Source organism: Muscardinus avellanarius, assembly GCF_963383645.1.
Source record: "Muscardinus avellanarius genome assembly, chromosome: 19".
Lineage (NCBI taxonomy): Eukaryota > Metazoa > Chordata > Mammalia > Rodentia > Gliridae > Muscardinus > Muscardinus avellanarius.
The window spans coordinates 47,733,831-47,758,238 of record NC_137805.1 but is presented as its reverse complement, the minus strand read 5'-3'; the positions used below and the strand labels follow the sequence as shown (position 1 = coordinate 47,758,238).

Sequence of the window (24,408 nt, the reverse complement as noted above, 5' to 3'; positions counted from 1 at the left end):
AGGAAGCTTAAGAAACAGCAGGGTGGCTATGGTCCAAAAAAGGTGAAGGCAGATAATGTTCCTCTCACCAGAAAAGTTCACAGTTACAGGAAAAATCCTGGTGGTGGTGAGGTTATGGAGAGAAGAGAAAAGGAGACCGGAAGAGAGAGGAGAATAAGGGAAGGCAAAGAGAAAAGGCAGGAGGCGGAAGTAAGGCCCTAGTACAAGTTTTAAAAATGTGCTCTTCCTGTCCTAGGAGTTTCCCAGCATCACTCAGCGAGGAAAGAGTTCAAAGAAGGAACAGGAAAGGGCTGGCAGAGAGGACAAGACTCTTCAACCAGCCGAGGGCTTGTCCTCTACGGCTAGGGCCTCTAGAAACTAAGGGCGCCAAGAAGGTGGCAGCAAGGGCAAAAGGTTGTTGGGTCTAGTGAAGACCAGTTACAAGGACAATGGCAGCACAAGTCCCTCTTGATTCTCACATACCATTTCCTGTAATACCAGTCCCAATAACATGCACAGCATGCAAGAGATGGCTGCGTACCAAGGTAGACATTTTTAAAAATAAACCTTAATTAGTCCCTAGGACCCACTGAAATTAATTTTTAGAAGCAAATCACCTATCTGATGCAAATTTTGCCAGACACTTTTATATCTGGTTTTGTTTTTTAAAAGGTATCCCAAGGTACTTTGCCTAAATCAAAATATGCTTATTCACTCCACATTGCTTCCAATCAAGGGCCACGAAGCCAAAATTTACGGCTTTCACCTCAAACAAGGAATACTGGCCTGGGCTGAAGCAAAAGCCTGGGTCTTGGACCTGCACAGGTCATGATGACTCAAAGTCTAGACGGAGAGGGCAGGAGGCCCAGTAGGAGGGTGAGGCAGTTCTTAGGTAGTTTGTCCTGAAACCCTAGTGGAGAAGCCAGCAACAGGCACTCACTGACAGAAATGCCCGGAAACTGCTGGCTGCATCTGTAGAGGTTAACAGTAAAGAGGTAGAAGTGTGTTTCTGAACCAGAGAGGAGGTGTCTCCAGGGGGTCCCACAATGGTGGTCCCTGAGCTGCCTCCCTTCCATGCATGAGCAAGAGCCCATGAAGAACTGAGATGAAGCAGGGGTCTGGGGTATGGCTGGGTTTTGTGTAAGGGAGGTGCTGTCTGTAGCAGGGAGGCCCACAGACCAAAAGAACTAATCTACTTCTCATAAGAAACTTTGCTAGGTACTAGGGGCTAAACTGAGGGGATCATGAGAAAGTGGAAGTTCCCTGATAGAGGAGACAGAGAAGCCTATACAGTGGCCCTAGTCCATGGGGACTGCAAAGTGGAGGAGACAGAAGGGACACTGGATAAGAAAAATTTTGGTATGGGAGGCAACAATGATTATATAGATTAGGACTCAACTATCTGTCCAGTCCTAACTTCTTAAAAATTCTTCTTCCAACAATTCCACAACTTCCTGAAGAAAGGACAGGCATGAGGGAGACAAATGAGGGGCTCGTTTCTTCTCCTCCGCAATCCACACCAACTTAGAACCCAAAGTCCCTTCTTTCGAAGACAAATGACAACTCATGATGTTGGTGGGAGAGGGAATGAGGAGGCGGTAGATGTGGCTTTCATTTCTTCCCCTCTCTGGTTCAAGAGGAGGATGAAGGGGCCATGACATACTTGCAGAAAAACAGAATTGAGGACCTGTGAGAAAGCTGCTCCAATCTTCTTGCCTGTCTCCTGTGGACACTGCCCAGGAAGGCAGGAACAGACACAGTCATGAAGATGGCAGACTGAAGCAGTCCAAAGTCAGTTTACTTCCCCACAGGGGAAAAATGTGACCTCAAGTGAAGAGAAGTCAGCAAGACCCAACTCCGCCTTGTAAACAGGGCTCCAGTTAACACCAGGTACCAAGTGGTTCAGGCTGGTGCCAACTGAAATGGACTGGTGGGAATGGATTTGTGGTATGTAAACAGTGTCCACTGCAATCATTCTAAGGCTAACAGTGTGGCAAAGGAGGTGAAATGGTGTGTCTGAGGCAATTGTGTAAACGGTACCGTTGCTGGACAACACTGACTAAAACAGAGCTGTTGGTACAGTGGGGCTGGGGTGGTCGGAGAGAAAGAGGCCCTCTCTCTTGCTCGCTGATGGGAAGCAAGCAACTGAGTCAAGTGGCCTTCCACCGCAGGGCCTGACCAATTACAAGCTGTGGGGTCTGCAGGCGAGGACCAGAAGGCGGGCTTCTTGGGCTATTTCTCTTGAGGTCATCCAAGGTGAAACCCTCTGTGTCTCCAAAAGGCTTCCCTTTTCAAAGAGATGGAGATTCTGACACTTGGGAGAGAGAAGGCTAAGTGTGGCTCCCAATTTAGATTAAAAAAAAAAAAAAAGAAAAGAAAAATACCTGAAAGTCCTATGGTAGGAGATCTTTTCACGGTGCTGGGGCTCAAGGCTCCTCCTGGAATAGCTCCTGAACCCACAAACCAAGTGCTCCATAGACATTGGAATTTTTGCTTTTTGAACCCAGCTCTGAAAGCTCAGCTGCCATCATATGAGACACATGGAGAGGGTAGTAAAGCTCCCTGACAGAGCCAGAGACTGAGCTGAGGGCTTCTGGGGCCTACTGGAATGCTTGGTGGAAACGAGGCAGGGTGGTGGTACTCAGGCCAGAGGTGAAGACAGGAGGCAAAGAGTGCAGAGGCCCAAAGTTCAGTGGTCCCCCAGCCCCTGGGGAATCCTGAGGCTGAGCTTGCAAAGTGGTGAGCAGGGGCTGTGCCTCAGCCTGGGAGTAGCCCATGACCAAGCCTCCTGTGGCCCCAGGAGGGGTACAAGGGGGCAGATTGAGTGGAAGAAAGCCCAGCAAGTGGGAGAAGTCCACATTAGCAGCGCAGAGGGCCTCAGAGAGGTTGGCGGGGCTCTTGGCGAGCAGTGCTTCATCTAGGAGGGCCGCAGCTGCCGCCGGCTGAGGTGAGGCGGGCTGGGGTTCGGTGGATGAGAGAGACAGGCTTCCAGGAAGCTCCGCCAGGAAACTATCCACCTCCACTTTGGGCAATTTGTCGGGCAAGTATGAGGTAGATCCAAGCTGGTATTTTGGAGGGAGCTGAGCTGGGGAAGAGATAGGTGAAGATTCTAGAGGGTAGCTCATACCCATAGGCAGCGGGTTATGCACCAGGGAGTGTGGCACGCCTGTGCTGGGCATGGTAGGGATGTGGGCACCATACATCCCCATGGGTAACATGCCAGGGAAGGCCTTGGCCCCCATCACATCCCGAGAGGCCATGCACAGCACAGGGCTCAGCTCTTCCTTCACGCTGACTGTGGAGCTGCAGCTGAGTAGGCCTAACATGTCCACTGGCTCTGTCTTGATCTTGAGCAGCTCCTGTGAGTGGCTCTTCTTGACATGACGGGTCAGATGGTCTTTGCGGCCGAATCGCTGTGCACAGTACTGGCACAGAAAGTCCTTACGGCCCGTGTGAACCACTAGGTGCCGTCGCACATCCTTGCGAGTATAAAACCGCCGGTCGCAATGGTCACAGGGGTGCTTCTTCTCCTTGGCACCACCTGCTACCCGGCGTGAGTGAACCTTCAGGTGCTCTAGCAGTGCCTGGGTACTCTCAAAGGTCTGCAGGCACACCTTGCAGCTGAGGTCACCGCTGCTGGCAGCATGCATGGCCAGGTGGCGACGGTAGCCCAGCTTCGTATTATAATTCTTACCACACTCAGAGCAGTGGAGGGCCTCTTTGTTGGGGTCATGGGTCTGCAAGTGGTTGCGCAGGTGGTCCTTACGGTGAAACATCTTATCACAGTACATGCACTGGTGGGGTTTCTGGGCTGAGTGGGTGGCCATGTGCCTGGGAATTAGGGATGAAGGATAGGGGAGAAAGCAGAAAGAGATCACAAGGGCTGACTAGATGACCAACCTAAAAGGAAACTAGCTATAAAAACTAAGGTTAAGCCAGGCATGGTGGCGGATGCTTGTAATCCCAGCACTTGGGATTACACAAGAGGATTGTGGTTTGAAGACAGACCCGCTACTACTTAGTGAGGCCCTTTGCAACTCAGTGAGACCCTGTTTCAAAATAAAGAATTGAAAAATAGGGCTGGAGGTGTTGCTTGGAGGTAGAATGCCTGTGGGTTCCATCCTCAGTACCACAAAAAAAAGACAAAAACAAAAACTATGGTAAAGCCATGCAACACAACACCATGGCAACTGTATCTATAAATATGACTGCAAATCATATACGTACTGCTATTCTTTGCAGCACTGGTTATAATAGCAAAATTGTCAGAAACAACCTGAACACCAAATCTATCAATAGGAAACTGGTTATATAAATTAGGCTAAGTCTAACCCAGGCATGGTGGTGCACATTTGTAATCCCAGCATTTGGGAGGCTGAGACAGGAGGATCGCAGTTCGCAGACAGCCTCAGCTACTTCATGAATCCCTCTGCAACTCAGTGAGACCCTGTTTCAAAATAAAGAATAAAAAATAGAGCTGGGGGTATAGCTTGGAGGTAGCATGCCCTTGAGTTCCATCCCCAGTACTACCAAAAAAAAAAAAAAAAAAAAAAAAAAAAAAATATATATATATATATATATATATATATATATATATATATATATATATATATATATATGCTGAGTCTATAAAATGACTCAACTATTTAAAAAATGAGGCAACTTTATATTTACCTTTAGGGAAAAATCTCCTTCGATGGTTAGTGACAGGTTTGAGGCCAGCCTCGGCAACTTAGGAAGATGTTCAGCAACGTTAACAAGATGCTGTTTCATTAGTAGCCTATGGAGCCAAGTGTGGTGGCACATGCCTGTGATCCCAGAAACTGAGAGGCTGAGATAAGAGAATCACAGGTTCAAGGCCCTCCTCAACTTAGTGAGACTGTTTCCGAATAAAAATAAAATGCAGCTGGGTATGGCGATACACATCTGCAATTCCAGTACTTGGGAGGCTGGGACAATAGGATCACAGATTCAAATCCAGCCTCAGCAAGCCAGGCATGGTGGCACATGCTTGTAATCCCAGCATTCGGGAGGCTGAGACCAGAGGATCGCGGTTCGCAGACAGCCTCAGCTACTTAGTGAGGCCCTCTGCAACTCAGTGAGACCCGGTTTCAAAATAAAGAATGAAAATTAGGGCAGGGGGTGTAGTTCGGAGGTCGAATGCCCCTGGGTTCCATCCCCAGACCCGCAAAAAAAAAAAAAAAAAAAAAAAAAAAAATCCAGCCTCAGCAATTAGCAAAGCTCTCAACAATTTAGCTCTCAGCAACTTAAGAGGTAGAACACCCCTAAGCCCCAGAAATTAGAAGCTTATGGGAATTTACAGATGGATATGATGGAGAATTTTCACAGTATACCTTCTGAATTTTGAATTATGTCAATGTTTCCTCTTCAAAAAATTATATTCAAGACGGGTGTAGTGGCGCACGCTTGTAATCCCAGCATTTGAGAGTCTAAGACTGGAGGATCCCAGTTCGCAGACAGCCTCAACTACTTAGTGAGGTCCTCTGCAACTCAGTGAGACCCTGTCTCAAAGAATAAAAAATAGGCAAGTGGTGTAGCTCAAAGATCAAATGCCCCTGGGTTCCATTCTTCGTACCGAAAAAAAAAATTATATTAAAATCTGGGTGTGGTGGTGCACACTTGGGAGGCTGAGACAGGAGGATTGCAGGATTTTAATTTTTTTACTTTATTTATTTTATTTTATTGTGGTACTGGGGATGGAACCCAGGGGCCTTCTACCTCCAGGCTACAGCCTCGACCTATTGTATATTTTATTTGGAAATGGTCTAAGTTCCTGAGAGCCTCACTTAAGTGGCTGAGGCTAGCTTCAAATCTGAGCTATCCTCCTGTCTCAGCCTCCCAAGTACCAGGATTACAAGCATGCGCCACCATGCCCGGCTTAGGATTGCAGGTTTGAGAGCAAATTTTTTTGGGGGGGGACTTGGGGATGGAACCCAGGAGCATTCTACTTCTGAGCTATACTTCCAGCCCTATTTTTATTATTTATTTTGGAACAGAGTCTAACTAAATTGCAGAGGGCCTAACTCAGTAGCTGAGGTTGGCTGAGAACTTGCGTTACTCCTGTCTCAGCCTCCCAAGTACTGGGATTACAAACATGTGTCGCCACACCCGGCTAAACAGTGAGACTTTCATCAACCTAGTGAGACTTCATTTCAAAATAAAAATAAAATAGAGCTGGGGATGTAGCACAGATGTAGAATGCCCCTGGGGTCAATCTCTAGTGCCACAAAATAAGTGTATTCAGTCAGGCATGGTGGTGCATGCTTATAATCCCAGTACTTGGGAGGCTGAAACAGAGGGTCACAGGTTCATGGCCAGCCTCAGCAACCTAGTGAGACCCTGTATTTCAGAATAAAAAACAGGGCTGGGGGTGTAGCTCAAAGGTAAAATGCCCGTGGGTTCAATTTTTCAGTACCACACACTAATCAGCTGGGCATGCTGGCACATCTTGTAAACTCAGTACTTAGGAGGCTGAGACAGGGAGATCACAGATTCGAGGACAGCCCCAGCAAAGCTGTGAGTCTCTTATCAACCTAGTGAGACCTTATTTCAAAATAAAAAATAGGTCTAGGTAAAATGCTCCCAAGTTCAATCCCCAATAACACACACACACACACACACACACAAACACACACAGTATTCAAAGAATTTTAAAGGACACAATAAAGGAAAAATAAAATATACCTAAACTTCCTGATCTAGAACAAGTTCCTAAGATATACAGGACAAATTTATAAAAGAAAGTTCAATATGGTATGTAATATGATCCCTTTTGAATAAAAGAAAAGAGAATACATATTTGAATATCTCAAGAAAGATACGCAAAAATCTAATTCTACTGGCTGCGTTACTAGTTTGATATGGCACCTTAGTGTACCTGCTCTCATCTAGCTGGTAAACTGCTGAGTTCAGAAATTACAACTCACAACTCCATATACATTCATATTCCACCTACTTATTTTTTTGTGGTTCCAGAGATTTAACAAATTCCAGACATTCTTCCTTTGAGCTACACCGCTAGTCCTATTTTTTTTTTTAAACAGTCTCAATAGGTTGATGAGATTCTCCCTACTTCACTACTTGCTGAGGCTGTCCTCAAACCTGCAATCCTCCTATCTCAGCTTACCTACCACGTAGTGGGATTACAGGCGTGCACCATCATACCTGGCTTCATACGCAATTTAGGAAGACGTTGAGGGCCCACCATTTGTCAGACCAAGTGAGCTGTATAGTTAACTTTGTTTTCCAGGTGAGAAACCTAACGCCCTGGGAAGCCCTGCCCCCAGTATATGGCAGAGAATAGATTTTTTTATTTTTTTTAGTACTGGGGGGTGGAACCCAGGGGCTTTTCTACCTCCGGGCTATACTCCCAGACCTACTTTATATTTTATTTGGAAACAGGGCCTCACTAAGTAGCTGAGGCTGACTTTGAACCTGTGCGATTCTGCTGTGTCAGCCTCCCAAGCGCTGGGATTACAAGTGTGCGCCACCACACCAAGCTCGAGAATAGATTTAAACACAGACCTTCTTGAGACCCAGCCTGGCCACGGTTGTCCCTAGGACAGCACCCAGTGACCCTTTCTACCTGGAGCACTGTGCTCAGGCTATGCGTACATACTCAGCCTGTGTGGGTTGCTATCAACCTCCTATTACACAGCTGACAGGATGACACCTTAGAGGGAGGTCCTGAGTGATCCAGTCTATTTCCTTCATTTTGTAGATGAGGAAACTTAAGGCCCAAGAGGTTTAGTAACTCACCTAAAGCCACAAGTGAATTGTGCCAAGGTTCTGGCCTCCTGCAGCAGGACCTATCCTGTAGTCTCCCACTGGTACCCATCATTAAGAAAAGCTAAGAAAGCCGGGCGTGGTGGTGCACTCTTGTAATTCCAGCATTTGGGAGGCTGAGACCAGAGGATCGCGGTTCGCGGACAGCCTTAGCTACTTAGTGAGGCCCTCTGCAACTCAGTGAGACCCGGTTTCAAAATAAAGAATAAAAAAAATAGGGCAGAGGGTATAGCTCAGAGGTCGAATGCCCCTGGGTTCCATATCCAGACCCGCAAAAAAAAAAAAAAAAAAAAAAAAAAAAAGTCTAAGAAACCAGGTGTGATGGCGCACAGGTTCAAAGCCAGCCTCAGCTACTTAGTGAGGCCCTTTGCAACTCAGTGAGACCCTGTTTCAAAATTAGAAATAGGAGCTGGATGTGGTGGCACATCCTTGTAATCCCAGCATTTGGAAGGCTGAGACAGGAGGACTGCGGTTCGAGGCCAGCCTCTGCTACTTACTGAGGCCTCTTGCAACTCAGTGAGATCCTGTTTCAAAATAAATAAAAAATAGGGCTGAGGGTGTAGTTCAGAGGTAGAATGCCCCTGGGTTCCACCCCCAGTACTACATAAATAAATAAATAAATAGTCTAAGAAGATGATCCTAACTAAAGATGCCCCAAGATATAGACAGACACACAGAGAATCAAAACATTCCTGTGGACCACAGATCGGTCCCCAGGGCAATCCTGGTTTTCATACTACTGCTGCCAATCTTAGCTCCTTCCTATGGACTGTTTTCCAGAAGAGGAACCGAGGCTTCTGTGGGACTCACTCATTTGCTGTCTACCTCCATCATTTTTTTTTTTTTTTTTTTGCAGTACTGGAGATGGAACCCAGAGGCATTCTACCCTCGAGCTACACCCCCAACCCTACTTTTTATTCTTTATTTTGAAACAGGGCCTCACTAAGTAGCTGAGGCTGCCTGTGAACCTGCAATCCTTCTGTCTCAGTCTGCCAAGCACTGGGATGACAGGCGTGTGCCATCAATGCCTGGCTCATTCTCAATTTTTTATCTTTTGGGATTGAACTCAGGGGTATTCTACCTCCGAGTAGAATTACACCTCTAGCCCTTCTTACTTTTTATTTTGAAATAGGGTCTTGTTAATTTGCTGAGGTTGGCCTCCAACCTATGATCCTCTACTCTCAGCCTCCCCAGTACTGGGATTACAGGCATGTACCACCATTATTAGGATGGTACAATCAATGAGGGGCTGTATTCTCATCTGTCTTGCTGTTCTGTCCCTAGCAAGGAGCACTGTGCCTGGCACACAGAAGGTGCTCAACAAATAATAGACAGATGGTCAGAAGACTATGCATCAGGCTGGTTTATCTCATTTGTAAATGGCAAATTCATGATTCCTCTGAAAGAAAGGCATGGATAAAATGAAAATGGCTTCCCCACCAAAGCAGCTCCGTTATGTATGCTTTGACCAAAGCTTCCACATTCTATTTCACTTTGTGTGTGTGTGTGTAGTACTGGGGGTTGAACCCAGAGGCATTCTACTTTCAAGCTACATTCCCAGCCCAATTTTATTTATTTGGAAACAAGGTCTCACTATGTTGATGAGTCTCACTACTTGCTGAGGCTGTCCTCGAACCTGCGATCCTCTCATCTCAGCCTCACAAGTACAGGGATTACAGGCAGCGGCACCACGCCCAGCTCTCTATTTCACTTTAAGTAGGGGTTCTTGAGCTTACAGGTTTCAGAAAAGTAGCTGACTCAGAGAACACCAGGGATTCTACAGAAACAGAACTAATCATCTGAGTAATCATCTGAATCAACAAGTAGGCTAATTCAGTAAGAGGCACTGTAGAACCTAAGAAACTATGTGATCTTGGGTAAGTTCCATCTCTGCTCTGAGCCTCCACTGTAAAAAATGCAGTCTGGACAGAGGGTCTCCTTTTTCTTCTAAACTTCTAAGACTGACTTCTTGATAAGATTCTGATAGTTTATCTGAGAGGAATGGAGAGAGGAGTATGGAAAGCAACCTTCAGTCTAATTTGTTCATGGTTGCCTGATACTGCACTCATCAGATTCTGGTGTCTGAGTCAAAAATATCAACATTCATTTTTAGTGAGTAACTTCAAATGGTTAGAGTACAAAGTATACATGCAAGACAAATTAACCTTCACTCTTCGGCCAGAGATAAAGCCCTACACAAAGTAGTGTTTCTCTGGCTTTGGGAACCTCAAGGCAAGAAGAGGTGTGGGAACATCACCTACCTATACAGCTTGTATTTGGAGGCAAAAGCCTTGCCACAGTGCAGCTGCGGACAGCTATATGGTCTTTGCTCTGAATGGGGGAGGCTGTGAGGCCTCAGCTTCTCCCCATTTGTGAAGGGTGTCCCCGATATTTCACATTGGCACTTCACTTGACTCTCCGCCTCCCGGCCCCGAGGCCTGGGAACTAGTTTCCAGCCCACTTCCTCCTCCTGCTTTGCATCTTGAATCCAAGGAGGGACGCTGGTGAAAAATGTAGTCATGGCAAGACTAATGGCGAAGGGCCATGTTATTCAGAAAGCCTCCCCATCAACTCCACACTGGCTCTCCGCTGTCACAGCCTCCAACGCAGCCTTCAGAAAACAATCGCTTCACCTGAAACATCAGAACACCTGGTGTTAGGAAGCCCAACACTATGAGAACATGGGCTCTGGAGGCACACAGATCACATTCCAATCCCAGCCCTCCCACTTAGAAGCTGTGTGACTTCTATTAAATTACTTCCCTGAGTTGTTTCCTCATTTATAAAATGGGCATAACAATCTCCAAAAATCGTAAGAATGTTTGGAGGACTAAATAAGATTATGAATATATTAAATAACATGAAATAAGCATTCGGCAGACAGCTAGGCATCTAGTTAAGTGGTCGGTGATAACTATTATCACTGGTACCATCTAAACTAATAAGAAACAGCATAATCTGAGGAACTAAAACTTTCTTTCATACTTTTTTAAAAAAAATTTTGGGGTACTGGGGATGGAACCCTTCTACAGACCTATTTTACATTTTATTTGGAAACAGGGTCTTCTTAAACCAGCTGAGGCTGGCTTCGAACCTGCGCAATCCTCCTGTCTCTGCCTCCCAAGCTCAGGGATTACAAATGTGCGCCACTATGCCTGGTCGTACTTTATTTTTAAATCCACTAAACCTGAAGATAGCAATTGCTCCTCCTCTTTACTCTACCTCCCCCTCATCCAGTACTTTCTACAGTTCTCCTCTTCAGAGAGTGTTAGGAGCAATAAAATGCCCAAAAGGCAACAAAGAAGCCTTTACTTAGAAAATGTATATCCTGAGAGTCAGTCCTGGGCCAATGTGCTTAGCAGCACAACAACAAACTCTTAGTTGCTTCCCTAAACCAGTACTGGTCCCATCCTGGCCTCCATCTTTCTTTCTTCTTCTTCTTTTTTTTTGGGGGGGGGTGTTGGGGGTGCTGGGGATTGATCCCAGTGCCATTCTACCTATGAGCTACACCCCAGCCCAATTTTTTATTCTCTCTTTTTGAGGTACTACGGATGGAACCCAGGGGAATTCTACCTCCAAGCTACATCTGCAGCCCTATTTTTTATTCTTTATTTTGAAACAGGATCTTACTGAGTTGCAAAGGGCCTTACTAAGTAGCTAAGATGAGGATGAGCTCCTCATCTCAGCTTCCCAAATGCTGGGATTAAAAGTGTGTACCACTGAGCCAGGCTTTTATTCTCTCTCTCTCTCTTTTTTTTTTTTTTTGGTGGTACTTTCTACCTCCGGGCTATACTCCCAGACCTATTTTATATTTTATTTGGAAACAGGGTCTCGCTAAGTTGCTGAGAGCCTCATTATGTAGCTGAGGCTGGCTTCGAACCTACGCGATCCTCCTGTCTCAGCCTCCCAAGCGCAGGGATTACAAGCATGCGCCACCATGCCTGGCTTATTCTCTATTTTTGAAAGAAGGTCTCAGTAAGTTGCAGAGGGCCTCACTAAGTAGCCGAGGGTGGCTGAGAACCCAGATCCTCCTGTCTCAGCCTCCCAAGTGCTGGGATTACAAATGTGTGTCACCATGCCCGGACTACACCACCTTTTATCTCTCTCGTCTCTAAGCCCAACATCCCAACGTACTGAGTGACCACTCTTATAGACTCTCAGGGCACACATGCATTTCTCTATTAGCAGCAGGTAACATACTTGCATTAGAATTTAGTCTTCTAATAGACTCTCAGGGCACACATGCACTTCTCTATTAGCAGCAGGTAACATACTTGCATTAGAATTTAGTCTTCTCAGCTGGGCATGGTGCTGCACACCTGTAATCCCAGTACTTAGGAGGCTGAGACCTGAGGATTGCAGGTTTGAAGCCAGCCTCAGCAACTTAGCAAGGCTCTCAGCAATTTAGTGAGACCGGTTTCCAAAATTAAGTCAGTTTGGGGTTTTACCTCAGAGGCAGAATGCCCAACTTCAAACCCCAACAAAACACACACACACACAATTTTGTTTTTTCCACCTGATTCTGATTCTTTGGTCTCCTATCATATCTCTTTCATCTCATATACATAACATCTAGAATAGGAATCCCAAACCGGGTGTGGTGGCACACACGCTTGTAAGTCCAGCATTTGGGAGGCAGAGATAGGAGGATCTAGGTTCAAGGACAGCTTCAGCTACTTAGTGAGGCTCTTTGCAACTCAGTGAGAACCTGTTTCAAAATAAAGAATAAAGATGGGTGTGGTGGTGCACGCTTGTAATCCCCGCGCGCAGAGACAGGAGGATGGCTCAGGTTCGAAGCCAGCCGAGTTGGCATAAGAGACCCTGTTTCCAAAAATAAAATAGATTTGGGAGTGTATGTAGCCTGGAGGTAAAAGGGTTTCCAGGAACCCCAGTACCACCAAAAAATAAAGAATAAAAAATAGGGCTGGGGGTGTAGCTCAAAGGAATGCCCCTGGGTTCCATCCCCAGTACTGCAAAAAATAAAATAAAATAAAAAATAAAAAATAAATAGAACAGGAATCCCAACTTTCTTTTAGATGAATAATCAGTCACTGAATGCAAGTTCAATATCAGGAGCTTAAGTTCTCCTTCATAGTGGGTTCAGAGTCCTTTGAAAGTAGAGAACCAAAATTCTGAAGTCTGACTCTTATTGTTAAAGTGAGAGTACAAGGGGAACAGCAGCAACACAACTCCTTTCCTCACAGCAGCTCAGAAGAAAAGGATGGGTGTTGCCATACTGGCTCTCAAAAAGGGGACAACAGACCCACATTTACTCGCTCAACACACACCACCAGCTGCAATGTAGCCTGCTACAATGGGGAGACTCCCTTTTAAGAGATAACACCAAGATCTGGTCATGAAGCTATGTGAAGAGAGCAAAGGGGGTGTCTAGGGATTGTCCACAAGACTCTGGGGAGGGCTCCAAATGCACACACTGGCTGTGGCCACAGAATGCTTACTCAGCTCATTAGCACCTGCTGCTTACAGTGACCATTCATCCAACAGACTGGCCATGAACGAGATGATAGTATCAGCGGGTTCATGCCCCAGAGAGCTTTGCTCATCATTAACATGAGCTACATCCTGTTCAGGAATCATTCCTCTTATTGAAGAAAACACTGCAGTGTAATATGATCAACATTTCCCCATCACGAGCAGAGATCTGCCTAGAAAGATCTGCGCAAAGGTGGCTGCATTTTGCATGAATCATGTGCTAGGGCCTGGGTAGGCCACACTAAAAACTGGACCCACTTGAGTCTTAAGAGTCATCACGGCCTATTTACCTGCTTCACTCTAAACCTCAAAGGCTCTGATGTCTACCCTTCATTGTTTAAGTCCTTTCCTCCTTCACAAGGGTAGAATTACCTGTTTATAACACCAGCGATTACTTAAGCACCTTAGAACTGAGTAGAGTGTGCGTGTCTATTCTGGAGGGAATTTCCCCTACCTTCAAAGGTCAAGTTCTGCTCTCCCTTTCTATCTGAAATTATGTGGTTCAGCCTCTGGAAATGTGGGAATGGCAGCCAGAGAAAAGCAAGTGACACTGCTTTGGTTGGTATGAGAGGGGAGCCTAGCCATGGAAATTCCACACAAACTCAGAAAGAGAACTGCACATCCCCACCTCCCACACATCCACCTCATCTATTCTCTTGAACATGCACAAACAAGACAAGCAGTTTAATGTGCTGCTACTGAAAGAGTGAGTAATGGGTTTCTAGGAAAGAGCTGGTGATGGCTGAGAAAAACTCATGAGGTTGTACTGATAGAAGCAAAGGAGGAAGGCTTGAGAACCGTGCACTTGTCTTGCAGTTACTGGGGACATGACTAAAGAAATGATCCACCACCCTGATCTGACTTCCCTACACCTTTTAAAAGGCATAGCAAAAGCAGAGCGTGGTGGCGCCCGCTTGTAATCCCCGCGCTTGGGAGGCTGAGACAGGAGGATCGCACAGGTTCAAAGCCAGCCTCAGCTACTTAGTGAGGCTCTCAGCAACTTAGTGAGACCCTGTTTCCAAATAAAATATAAAATAGGTCTCAGAGGTAGAAAGCCTCTGGGTTCCACTCCAGTACCACCAAACAAACAAACAAATAAATAAATAAATGGCATAGCAAAGTCCTAACCTACTATCACCAGCAGACTGTTGGATAACCACAGCTGCTGTAGTTACCCAGGAACCCTTCTGGAGATCTAGTCATCAATCTGTCTTTTGTCTGCAAAGTCCTCTGATCCAGAAAGATTCCTGGGTTTGTTTCGCATAATCAGGCCTGTTCCTTTAGAATTCTTCCTCCACAAACCTGTGAAAGAATTCTGCTTCTCTTTCAAAGCTGCTCTTCTGGTCTCACATTCTAACCGTAACAAGTACAGAGAAGCTGACAGAACCTGTTCCCATAAAACAAACACAATCCCTCCCAGTTACTGGTATAACTCGGTATATTTTCAGCCCAAGACTCTTCTGGCTTCTGATCTGAAGGGAGAGGTAGTCTGGAAAGAACCTTGGACTTGCTATCAGAAGAGCTGCCACTTACTGTGAAACCACAGGCAGTCTATTTTATTTCTCTGAACCTCACTTCCCTTAATTTCTAAAATAGAGATTACTCTCCTTACAAGATTTTCCTAGAGGAGTAAGTGAAATAATACACTTGAAAGTAATATGAAACATGCTGAATACATGCAGTGCCCTCTCAGAGGTCCAAGTTGCATCTGTCCGCTCGGTATGCGCCTGACTAGTACTTCTTTTTTTCCCCTTTAGTGTTACTTCTCAAGCCTCAGAGTATGTTTCCTTCCCTTCCCAACATCTCAAAATGCAGCCTTCCTCTTTTCCCTCACAACTAACCCTCAACACATCCCCTCTAACCAAACCCTGGGCCAGAGTTCTCTTTCACCAGGACAGCCACTTTATTATACCTTTATTATACTCTCTTCTATTATTATGGCTTCATACCTCCAAATAGGTAGGAATGCTTGCTCAAAACTGTGTAGCCTTTGGAAGCTGAAATGGAAACACACAGTTTCTGCCTGTCTGTCCTCTGGTGTGTGCCATGATGCCTACTGCCCTCTGATGAAACTATAGTTTTTATGGTGTTACATCATCTCTATAGAAACTACATTCTTTCTCCATTATTAGCCAGTTTCCTCATCTGTAAGGCTAAAAATACTTACCTCACAAGCTTGTTGTAAGGATTATTTTAGTCAGGTATGCAAAGGGCTCAGCATTGTGCTATAAGTGCCCAACAAAAAGGAGCTATTATCTTTATCTTTGTATTAAATTGCCTGTTCCCACCTTCAACAGCCACACTCCAATTCTCCCAACTCCCTTCACAAATACCACTGAGAGATAGCTCCCCACCCCTCCAGCCCTGTCCAGCAAGGAAAGGGTTAATCTGAGTGTTCTTAACTAAAAAGACCCACAGAGGATTAACAGCTCCACTTCAGTGACTACCCTAAAATAGCTTTTATCCCTCTGGCCCAAGAGCTACTTGGGGATCTGAAGAACTCAATTCAACACCTGCCGAGGAGGAAACACTGGGGTACTGGAATGGTCCTTGGGGTGGACAGAATCTTCCTTTAAAGAAGAACCCAAAATAGTAACTGGGAATTATAAATAGAATTTGAGAGAGCAAAAATCCTGGTCCCGACCTGGCCACCAGAAGAAACAAACTCAAAAGGCACGCTAGTTAGTTGGAGAACAGTGAAGGAAAAGAAAGAATGGGAATAGCTGCCCCCACACTCTCACATACACTCTTTCTCTCTCTCTCTCTCTCTCTCTCTCTCTCTCTCTCTCTCTCTCTCTCTCTCTCTCTCTCTCTCTCCAGGGTGGTGGGAGAATTAAATTACAGGGAGGCTGGAGAGTCTCAATGACTTGCATCATTCTAAGAAACATCAAACAGGATTTACAGGGGTTGGATTTGCTCTCTGGCTGTGAGTTCTGTCAGTGTAGCTGGGCCTTCTTTGGAGTCCCTTTGATTCCCTACTTCCTCAGGATTCCAGAGCGCCCCGCTCCTGGGGAGTCCTTGAGCAAATGGCTGCAAGTCACTACAGCCTCATTTTCTTGGGGGGGGGGGCTTGATTAGATACCCCAGCCCCTAATCTGGTGGCCTCACCTTGGTAGGGGAGGGTTAGAAACCCAAGGCCAGACGCTATCACAGCCCCAGGCTCACAGGTGGAAAAACACACATGCCAGGAGACAAGCTACACTTTCAGGTGAAAGCACCAACTTCCCCCACACCGCTCTCCCACCAAGTTGGGCCACAGCATGAGGCTGGATTCACAGGGAACAGCCTGGCTCCCAGACCAGCTTCTCCACCACCCACACCGTGTGGTGGGAAATGTTATATTACCCCCAAGACATGGGAGGAGACGTGTGGGAAGGAGAAACAGAACTCAGGAATTAAGTCTGAGAGCTGGGGAAGGGGTCTCTAGGATGAGAAGAAACAACTAGTAAGAATCATGAGCAAGTTATCAAGGTCTCTAAGGGATTCCCCAAAGAGATAGGGGGATTCTAAGGGTTGGAGGAGGGATCTGGGAGTTGAAGATAGAAGCGAATTCTCCGAATTTCCAAACAATCTCAAAACGAGTACCCCTGTGGAAAATGTCTATAAAGTTCTTCACTAAAAAAGGAGGGAACTACAAGAAAAGCTTATTTGGATTCTCCAGATCCAGGTATCTGAGAGAAGCTTCAATGGGGGGTTATGTACGTCTGGAAAATGAAAACAGGAAAAAAAAAAAAAAAACAACGGACTATTTGGAGCAGGAAAAAGGGGGTTCTGTGGGTCGGGGTAGGCGTGTCGGAGGGAGGGAGCAGGTGCAGCTTATCTGCGTCCCCCAGACCCGGGTCCCTGGTAAGGTCGGCAGCGCGTTATCTGGGTCTCCAGGGAGTCTGGGGGTCGCGAGTCGCGGACCCTCGGGGCTGCGTCGCCAGGTCTCCAGGGAAGGGGTCAGTGGGGCTTCTTCGGCCCCCGGGACACACGTATGAAGTCCGCGGACAGTTTCCGTCCCCCTGGGGCCCGTCTGGGGCCGGCTGGGCACTGAGGGGGCCCCGGCCGGGGGTGTGGGCGGCCGCGCAGAGGGGCCCACGAAGAGGGGCGCCGCCGCTCCGGGTGCCGGCGTGCGGGCGCGGCGAGCCGGCCTCCCGCCCGCTCCCCGCCGTCCCCCGGGGCCCTCGCCCGCACTCACCGCGCTCCGGGCCCCGCGCTGCGGGCCGGGCCGCGCTCGGGCTCCGCCAGGCCCGCTCAGGCCCCGGTAGTGGCGGCGGTCGGGCCATTGTGCGGTGCATTGTGGGAGCCGCGAGCGGGCGCTCGGGCCGTGGAGGGGCGGTGCCGCGGGCTCTCTATGGTCCCGCCCGCCCGCGGGCTAGAGCGGCCGGGGCGGAGCGCGGGCGGCGCGCGGGGGCCGCCGGGAGCGGGGCGGACGCTCGCGCGCCTCCCCCCACCCCGCGGGCGCGCCGGAGCCGCGGAGCCGACATGGGCGCCGCCGCGTGGGCGCCGCGGCCCTCGCCGCTGCGCGCGTCTCTCCTGCTACTACTCCTGCCTTTCCCGGGGCTGCCAGCCGGCTCCTGGGACCCGGCCGGTTACCTGCTCTACTGCCCCTGCATGGGTAAGGCTGCCTGAGTCCTGCTCACAGGGAGAAACTGAGGCCCAGAGAAGAGAAGCCACTCCTCGGAGGCACCCGTAGGCACCATGACAGGTTCAGGAGAGGTCCCCAGAGTGAAGCAGAGCCTCAGTGTCCAGACTTCCATTTGACAGATGGGAACACCGAGGCTGGGAGAGGTTTTGTGGGGCAGGACTTGATGTCAACTCACCCACGCTGGCTCCCATCGACTCTAAATTTCATTTAACACATATTTTCTGTGTCAGGCCCTGTTCTCTGGGCTGAGAATACGTAGATGAATAAGACAGATATGCCCCATACCCTTGTAGAGTCTTGTTTTAAATGACAAAGGGAGACATTAAAAGATAAACATTTAAAAAAATAATAATGACTAAATGCAGCCGGGTGTGGTGGCGCATACTTGTAATCCCAGTACTTGGGAGACTGAGACAGGAGGATAGCAGGTTCACGGTGAGTTTCAGCAACTAAAGCCCTCAGCAACTTTAAGACTGTCTCTAAATAAATAAATAAAATCGGGCTAGAGGCATAGCTCAGAGGTAGACTGCTTCTTCCATCCCCAGTGCCATACACACACACACACACACACACACACACACACACACACACACACAAAAGTAACTACATAGTTTCTTAGAAGATGATTAAAAATATATATATGGGAAAATGAAAGAGATCAGGGCAAAGTTTCTAAGAACCAGTTGGGATTATGATTTAAATAACATCGTGAGTCAACATTGTAAAAGTCATTCCTTCTTAAACCCCTCCAGTGGCTTCCAGACTCCTGACTGTGGCCTTCAGGGCCCTGCATGATTTGGTCACCCACTTGTCATCTCCACAACTCCCTTCTCCGGGAACCCTTCATCTGCAGCCACATTTATCTCCTTTCTTTTCCTTACACACACTCAGTTCATTCTTCCTGGAATGCCCTTCCCTTCTTTTCTTCCCCAGCAACTCCTTGCTATCCTTCAGGTCCAAATGACACCAGAGAGGACTCTGCTGACCTCTCTCCAAGTAATCTCATTATTTCCTATCACCCAGCCTGGTGTGGGATTACCCCTGTAATCCCAGTACTTTGGAGGCTTGAGGCAGATGGGTCACAGTTTCAAAGGCAACCTCAAAAACTTACCAAGGCTCTCAGTAACTTTGCAAGACCCTGTGTTCAAATAAAACAATAAAATAGGGCTGGGCTGGGTGTGGTGGCGCACGCCTGTAATCCCCAATCCCCGCGCTTGGGAGGCTGAGACAGGAGGGTCACACAGGTTCGAAGCCAGCCTCAGCTACTTTCCAAATAAAATATAAAAAAGGTCTGGGAGTATAGCCCGGAGGTAGAAAGCCTCTGGGTTCCACCCCTAGTACCACAAAAAAAAAAAAAAAAAAAAAAAGCCAGGAAGCAAGAGGAAACATTTGAGGAAAAGAATGAGAAGGACTTAAATAACTCAAATCCAAGACTTGAGGAGGTAGAAACAAGAAAGTGAGTTGGGCATGGTGGTACAGGCTTATAATTCTAGTACTTGGGAGACTGAGGAGGATCATAGGTTCACAGCCAGTCTTAGCAACCTTGTGAGCCCTTTGTAACTTAATGAGACCCTGTTTAAAATAAAATTGTGCTGGGGGGTAGCTTGAAGGTAGAATGCCCCTGAGTTCAACCCTCACAAACAAAAAAAGAAAAGGAAAGTGAGTCTGAGTGGGATTGGTGAAAGGATCTTAATGAATGAGGTATTAGAGTTGCCCTTTCATGTGCAGATGTATAGAAATTGAGAGAGAAGGGCAGCCCTGGCTTAGGCAACAGCAAGAGCAAAGATGATAGGTGAAATGGGAATTGTAGTTTGTTGGGGAGACAGCAAGGAGTGGCTAAAGCAGAAGGAGCAGGGCCTACATGGCCCTGAATGTCAGACCCAGGAGTCCTGGCTTCTCTCATGCTGCCAGTTTGCTCCCCTTGGGGTCCTGGCTCTCCCCACCCCTGGATCCACAGCTTTTTGTCACCCAGCATGCCCCATGCCCCTGATGCCTCAGGCCTCACCCCACTCTCAACATCCCATTCCAGGGCGCTTTGGGAACCAGGCTGATCACTTCCTGGGCTCCCTGGCCTTTGCAAAGCTGTTGAACCGCACTCTGGCTGTACCGCCTTGGATTGAGTACCAGCATCACAAACCTCCCTTCACCAACGTGAGTACTTCCCACTGACCTTGACCTTTGACCATCCTTCCCCAGTCTTGCTGACTCCTGCTTGACCTCCAAGTCCTTCTCTGGGCTTCACCTTCCTCTCCTTTAAGCTTGTCCTACTTACTTTCTATTCAGAACTATCTTCCCTGGAATAACAATGACTGACATTCGTCCAGTACCTACTATGTGCTGGCCCTGTTCGGAGCACTGTTTGAGGATAAGATCATTTTTCTCCATATCTCATGCCTATGAAGAAAGAGTTTAAGAGAAGTTAAGTAACTTGCTCAAAGTCACACAGCTTGTGGGGAGTAGAGCCCATGTCTATCTGACTCCAGAGCCTATAACTTGAACCTAAAACCTTCATTTCTGATTCTGATTGGACCCACCTGTGCATTCCAGTAGTCAATATGTGATGGATGTTCTTATTGGTTTTGAAGGAGAAACAGATACAGCTTAATTAATAATGTACCCAAGAGCCGGGCGTGGTGGCGCACGCTTGTAATCCCCGCGCTTGGGAGGCTGAGACAGGAGGATCGAAGCCAGCCTCAGCTACTTAGTGAGGCTCTCAGCAACTTAGAGTGAGACTCTGTTTCCAAATAAAATATAAAATAGGTCTGGGAGTATAGCCCGGAGGTAGAAAGCCTCTGGGTTCCACCCCCAGTACCACAAAATAAAATAAAATAAAATAAAATAAAATAAAATAAAATAAATAATGTACCCAAGGCCACAAATCCAAGCCGTTCTGGATCTAGTGCTGCCACACATCTCATCAAGGGGCTCCCATAGCATGGTATGCTCAGCATCTTCTAATTCCTAGCTCACTCTTTCTTTCTTTTTGTTTTCTTTTTTTCTTTTTTGTGGTACTGGGGATGGAACCACCCAGGGGCATTCTACCTCCAAGCTATACCCAAGCCCTATTTTTTTATTCTTTATTTTGAAACAAGGTCTCACTAATTTGCAGAGGTCTCACTAAGTAGCTGAGGCTGGCCACGAACCTGCGATCCTCCTGTTGCAGCCTCCCAAGTACTGGGATTACAAGTGTGCACCACTACGCCGAGCTCCTTGTGTCTTCTAATGACCCCGTGTCTGTGTTTGTTCACACTCAATCCCCAGGACCCTGGTAATAGGAATTTAATATTTAGTGAGTTGACTTAAATATTTTATTTTTTTGATACTGGGGATTGAACCTAGGGGCATTCTATATCTGAGCTACATATATCCCCAGCCTTATTTTCTTATTTTTATTTTGAAACAAGGTCTTGCTAGGTTGATGAGTCTCACTAGTTGCTGAGTCCTCGAACCTGCAATCCTCCTGACTCAGCCTCCCAGTTCTGGGATTAAAAACTGTACCACCACACCCAACTGATTTAAATCTTTAAATAGACATCAGAAAGTATACTGGGTATCCCCAGTACTGAGAAAGAAAAAAAAAGGCCTGGTAATAATTGTCGCTACTTCCCTTGGAGAGAATTGAATATAAGTTAACTATAGTAACATGCCTTCAATACTGTTATATGCCTTCCTTTTAGAATCAGCTGAGCTCCTCAGTGCAAACAACCCCAGGCTTTTACACAGGAAGTCCAGAGTCCTGGGGTCCATCAATGTTCCAATTTTTTTCACTCACTATTAAAGTTTTATTTATTCATTTATTTTTGTGCTACTGGGGATGGAACCTGAGGGCATTCTACCTCTGAGCTATACTCCCAGCCCTATTTTATTTTTTATTTTGAAACAAAGTTTCAGTAAGTTGCAGAGGACCTCATGAGGTTGCTGAAGCTGACTGAGAAGTTCCTCATGTCTCAGCCTCCTCAGTAATAGGATTACCAGTGTGCCCACCATTCCCGGCTACACTCTTATAGTATTTTTTTTTTTTTTGGTGGTGGTAGAGGTGGAACCCAGAGGCTTTCTACCTCCGGGATATACTCCCAGACCTTTTTTATATTTTATTTGGAAACAAGGTCTCACTAAGTTGCTGAAAGCCTCACTAAGTAGCTGAGGCTGGCTTCGAACCTGCGCAATCCTCCTGTCTCAGCCTCCCAAGCGCGGGGATTACAAGCATGCGCCACCACGCCCAGCTGCACTCTTACAGTACTGACTGCCCAGCCACCTCCCCAGCCACCTCCCTCTGGCATGCTTGCTTTCTGTCTCCTTGCATTTCAGTCAATTGTCATATTGAGTCTCTACTTCCTTGCTTTCTGTGGGCTGCCGGTTACCCAAGCTACTCCACTTGGGCTCTTCTTCCTCACTGTGGCTGTTCTCACTGAGGTCACCACGGACCACAGAATTGCTAAATCCCGGGTTCACTTCGCAGTCTTCATCTCACCTGACTTCCCAGTGGCACCTTTCTCCGTCCTGAACTTCCCCATTCCCTGGCTTCCAGGACACCCGTTCCTGCTACAGCTCTGGCCTCTCCACATTCTCTTCCTGGTGCCGTATGGGGCTCCTCTCTCTGCCCACTGTTTAGATGTTTGTTTGTACTCTCTGCTTGTGAACTCTGTGGCCTCAGATGGGTCAGCTAGATTCTGTACACTTGGATTTCTTCTAAGTAAACTGGAGATGGTTACAGCCCTGCTTCTTAGAACTAGGCTAGCAAGTCCTCGTAAAGTGGCAAGTACAGCACCTGGCACTAGGTCAACACTCAGTAGCCACTGATGTTATTTCATTACTTGCTTTGCTCTAAGTTTCTGGTGGCTCTTGTGGCTTTCACTGTTCTCCTTTGACTGTGACCGATCTCTGATCATAGGCCTGTGTTTCAGACTCCCCCACCTTTGAGTCTCCTTGGATGTTTTACAGATAACACTAATTCACAAAGTCAGAACTGAACTCGGCGTATTTCTCCTCAAACCTTTGTCACCATCTCCAATCCCAGCCTTTGTTTATGTCACCTCCATTCACCATGATGCCAAGTCAGGAACTAGGGGTTAGCAATTTATACTAGAGTATATCAATCTTGCATATCTCCCTTTACGTTCATACTCAACCTTAAACCTCTGTGTCGCCTTCCTTTGCATCTTCTACCTATCTGAGGTGCTCTATCTCTCACTTAGATGTATGAGAAGTTCTTATGGATACACATTGAATGCATACTTGAACAAATAGAAGGACCATTGCAATAGCCTCCTAATTATTCCTTTTTTTTTTTTTCCCGGTAGTGGGGATAGAACCCAGGAACATTATACCTCGAGCTACCCCCCACACAGGCAATTGATTTGGTTTTTTTTTTTGTGTGTGTGTGGGTCTGGGGATGGAACCCAGAGGCATTCAACCTCCAAGCTATACCCCTTGACCTATATTTTATTCTTTAATTTGAAACAGGGTCTCACTAAGTTGCGGAGGGCCTCACTAAGTAGCTGAGGGCCTCACTAAGTAGCTGAGGGCCTCACTGAGTAGCTGAAGCTAGCTGCAAACTTGGATCCTCCTGTCTCAGCCTCCCAAGTACTGGGATTACAAGCATGTGCAACCACACCTGGCTCCAGTAGTCATTTTTGAAAACAAGATTTGTTCTTTGGTTTACAGATATCTTCTTCCAGCTTGTCTGTGTCCTAACTTTGGTGTCCCCCCTACCCCCCTGCCAGGGGTCAAACCCAGGGCCTCACACATGCTAGGCAAATGCTATACTACTGACCACTAATTTACATCCTAAACTGACTTTGGTATCACGTGTGAGTGAGTGTGTGTGTGTGTGTGTGTGTGTGTGCGCGCACGCTCTTGCTCGCATGTGTGTGATAGTGGAAATTGATCCCAGGGGCAGCCTACCATTGAGGTATAACTATAGCCCTTTGTGGGGGGGCAGTACTGAGGTTTGAACCCAGGAACATTCTACTTCTGAGCTATACCCCGCCCTATTTTATTTTTTATTTTGAAACAGGGTCTCACTAAGTTGCTGAGGGCCTCTCTGAGTTTCTGAAGTGGTCACAAACCTATGATCTTCCTGTCTCAGCCTCCTTTTTTAATTAGTTTATATTTGTTTATTTGTTGAATATTTTTGTATGGTACTAGGTATTGAACCCAGTGGCTACACTCTGAGCTACACCTCAAGCCCATTTTATTTTTTTGTCTTCAAAACAGGGTCTTTCTAGGTTGCTGAGAGTCTTGCTAAGTTGCTGAGGCTCGTCTTGAATCTGTGATCCTCCTGTCTCACCTCTCAAATCCTGGGATTACAGGCATGTGCCACCATGCCGGGCTTTATTTTTTATTTTGAGACAGGGTCTCACCAAGTTTCCCAGGGTGACCTTGAACTTGTGATTCTTCCAGTTGCTGAGATTATTCATGGGTACTACCATACCAGGATACTTTGGGAATGGACAGACTTTCTTCTTTCTTTCTTTTTTTCTTTTCTTTTTTGGTGGTAC

At 46.9% G+C, this 24,408-nt stretch overlaps 2 protein-coding genes across 2 annotated transcripts in view; one reads left to right on the top strand and one right to left on the bottom strand.

Annotated features, from left to right (window-relative positions):
• Positions 1-2,579: 2,579 nt before the first annotated feature.
• On the bottom strand, positions 2,580-10,306 carry PLAGL2 (PLAG1 like zinc finger 2; the record flags this gene model as incomplete). The annotated part of the gene is made up of 2 exons (XM_080716106.1): positions 2,580-3,810; positions 10,047-10,306. The coding sequence occupies 2 exons, from the start codon at positions 10,304-10,306 to the stop codon at positions 2,580-2,582; spliced, it is 1,491 nt and encodes a 496-aa protein (XP_080572232.1).
• Positions 10,307-17,745: 7,439 nt separating this feature from the next.
• POFUT1 (protein O-fucosyltransferase 1) overlaps positions 17,746-24,408 on the top strand; it is a gene marked incomplete at both ends in the record, with an annotated part of 33,765 nt that continues 27,102 nt past the window's right edge. Inside the window, 2 exons of the mRNA XM_080716874.1 lie at positions 17,746-17,878; positions 19,938-20,059. Coding sequence (XP_080573000.1) covers positions 17,746-17,878; positions 19,938-20,059 — 255 coding nt within the window. The remainder of the gene's footprint in view (positions 17,879-19,937; positions 20,060-24,408) is intronic.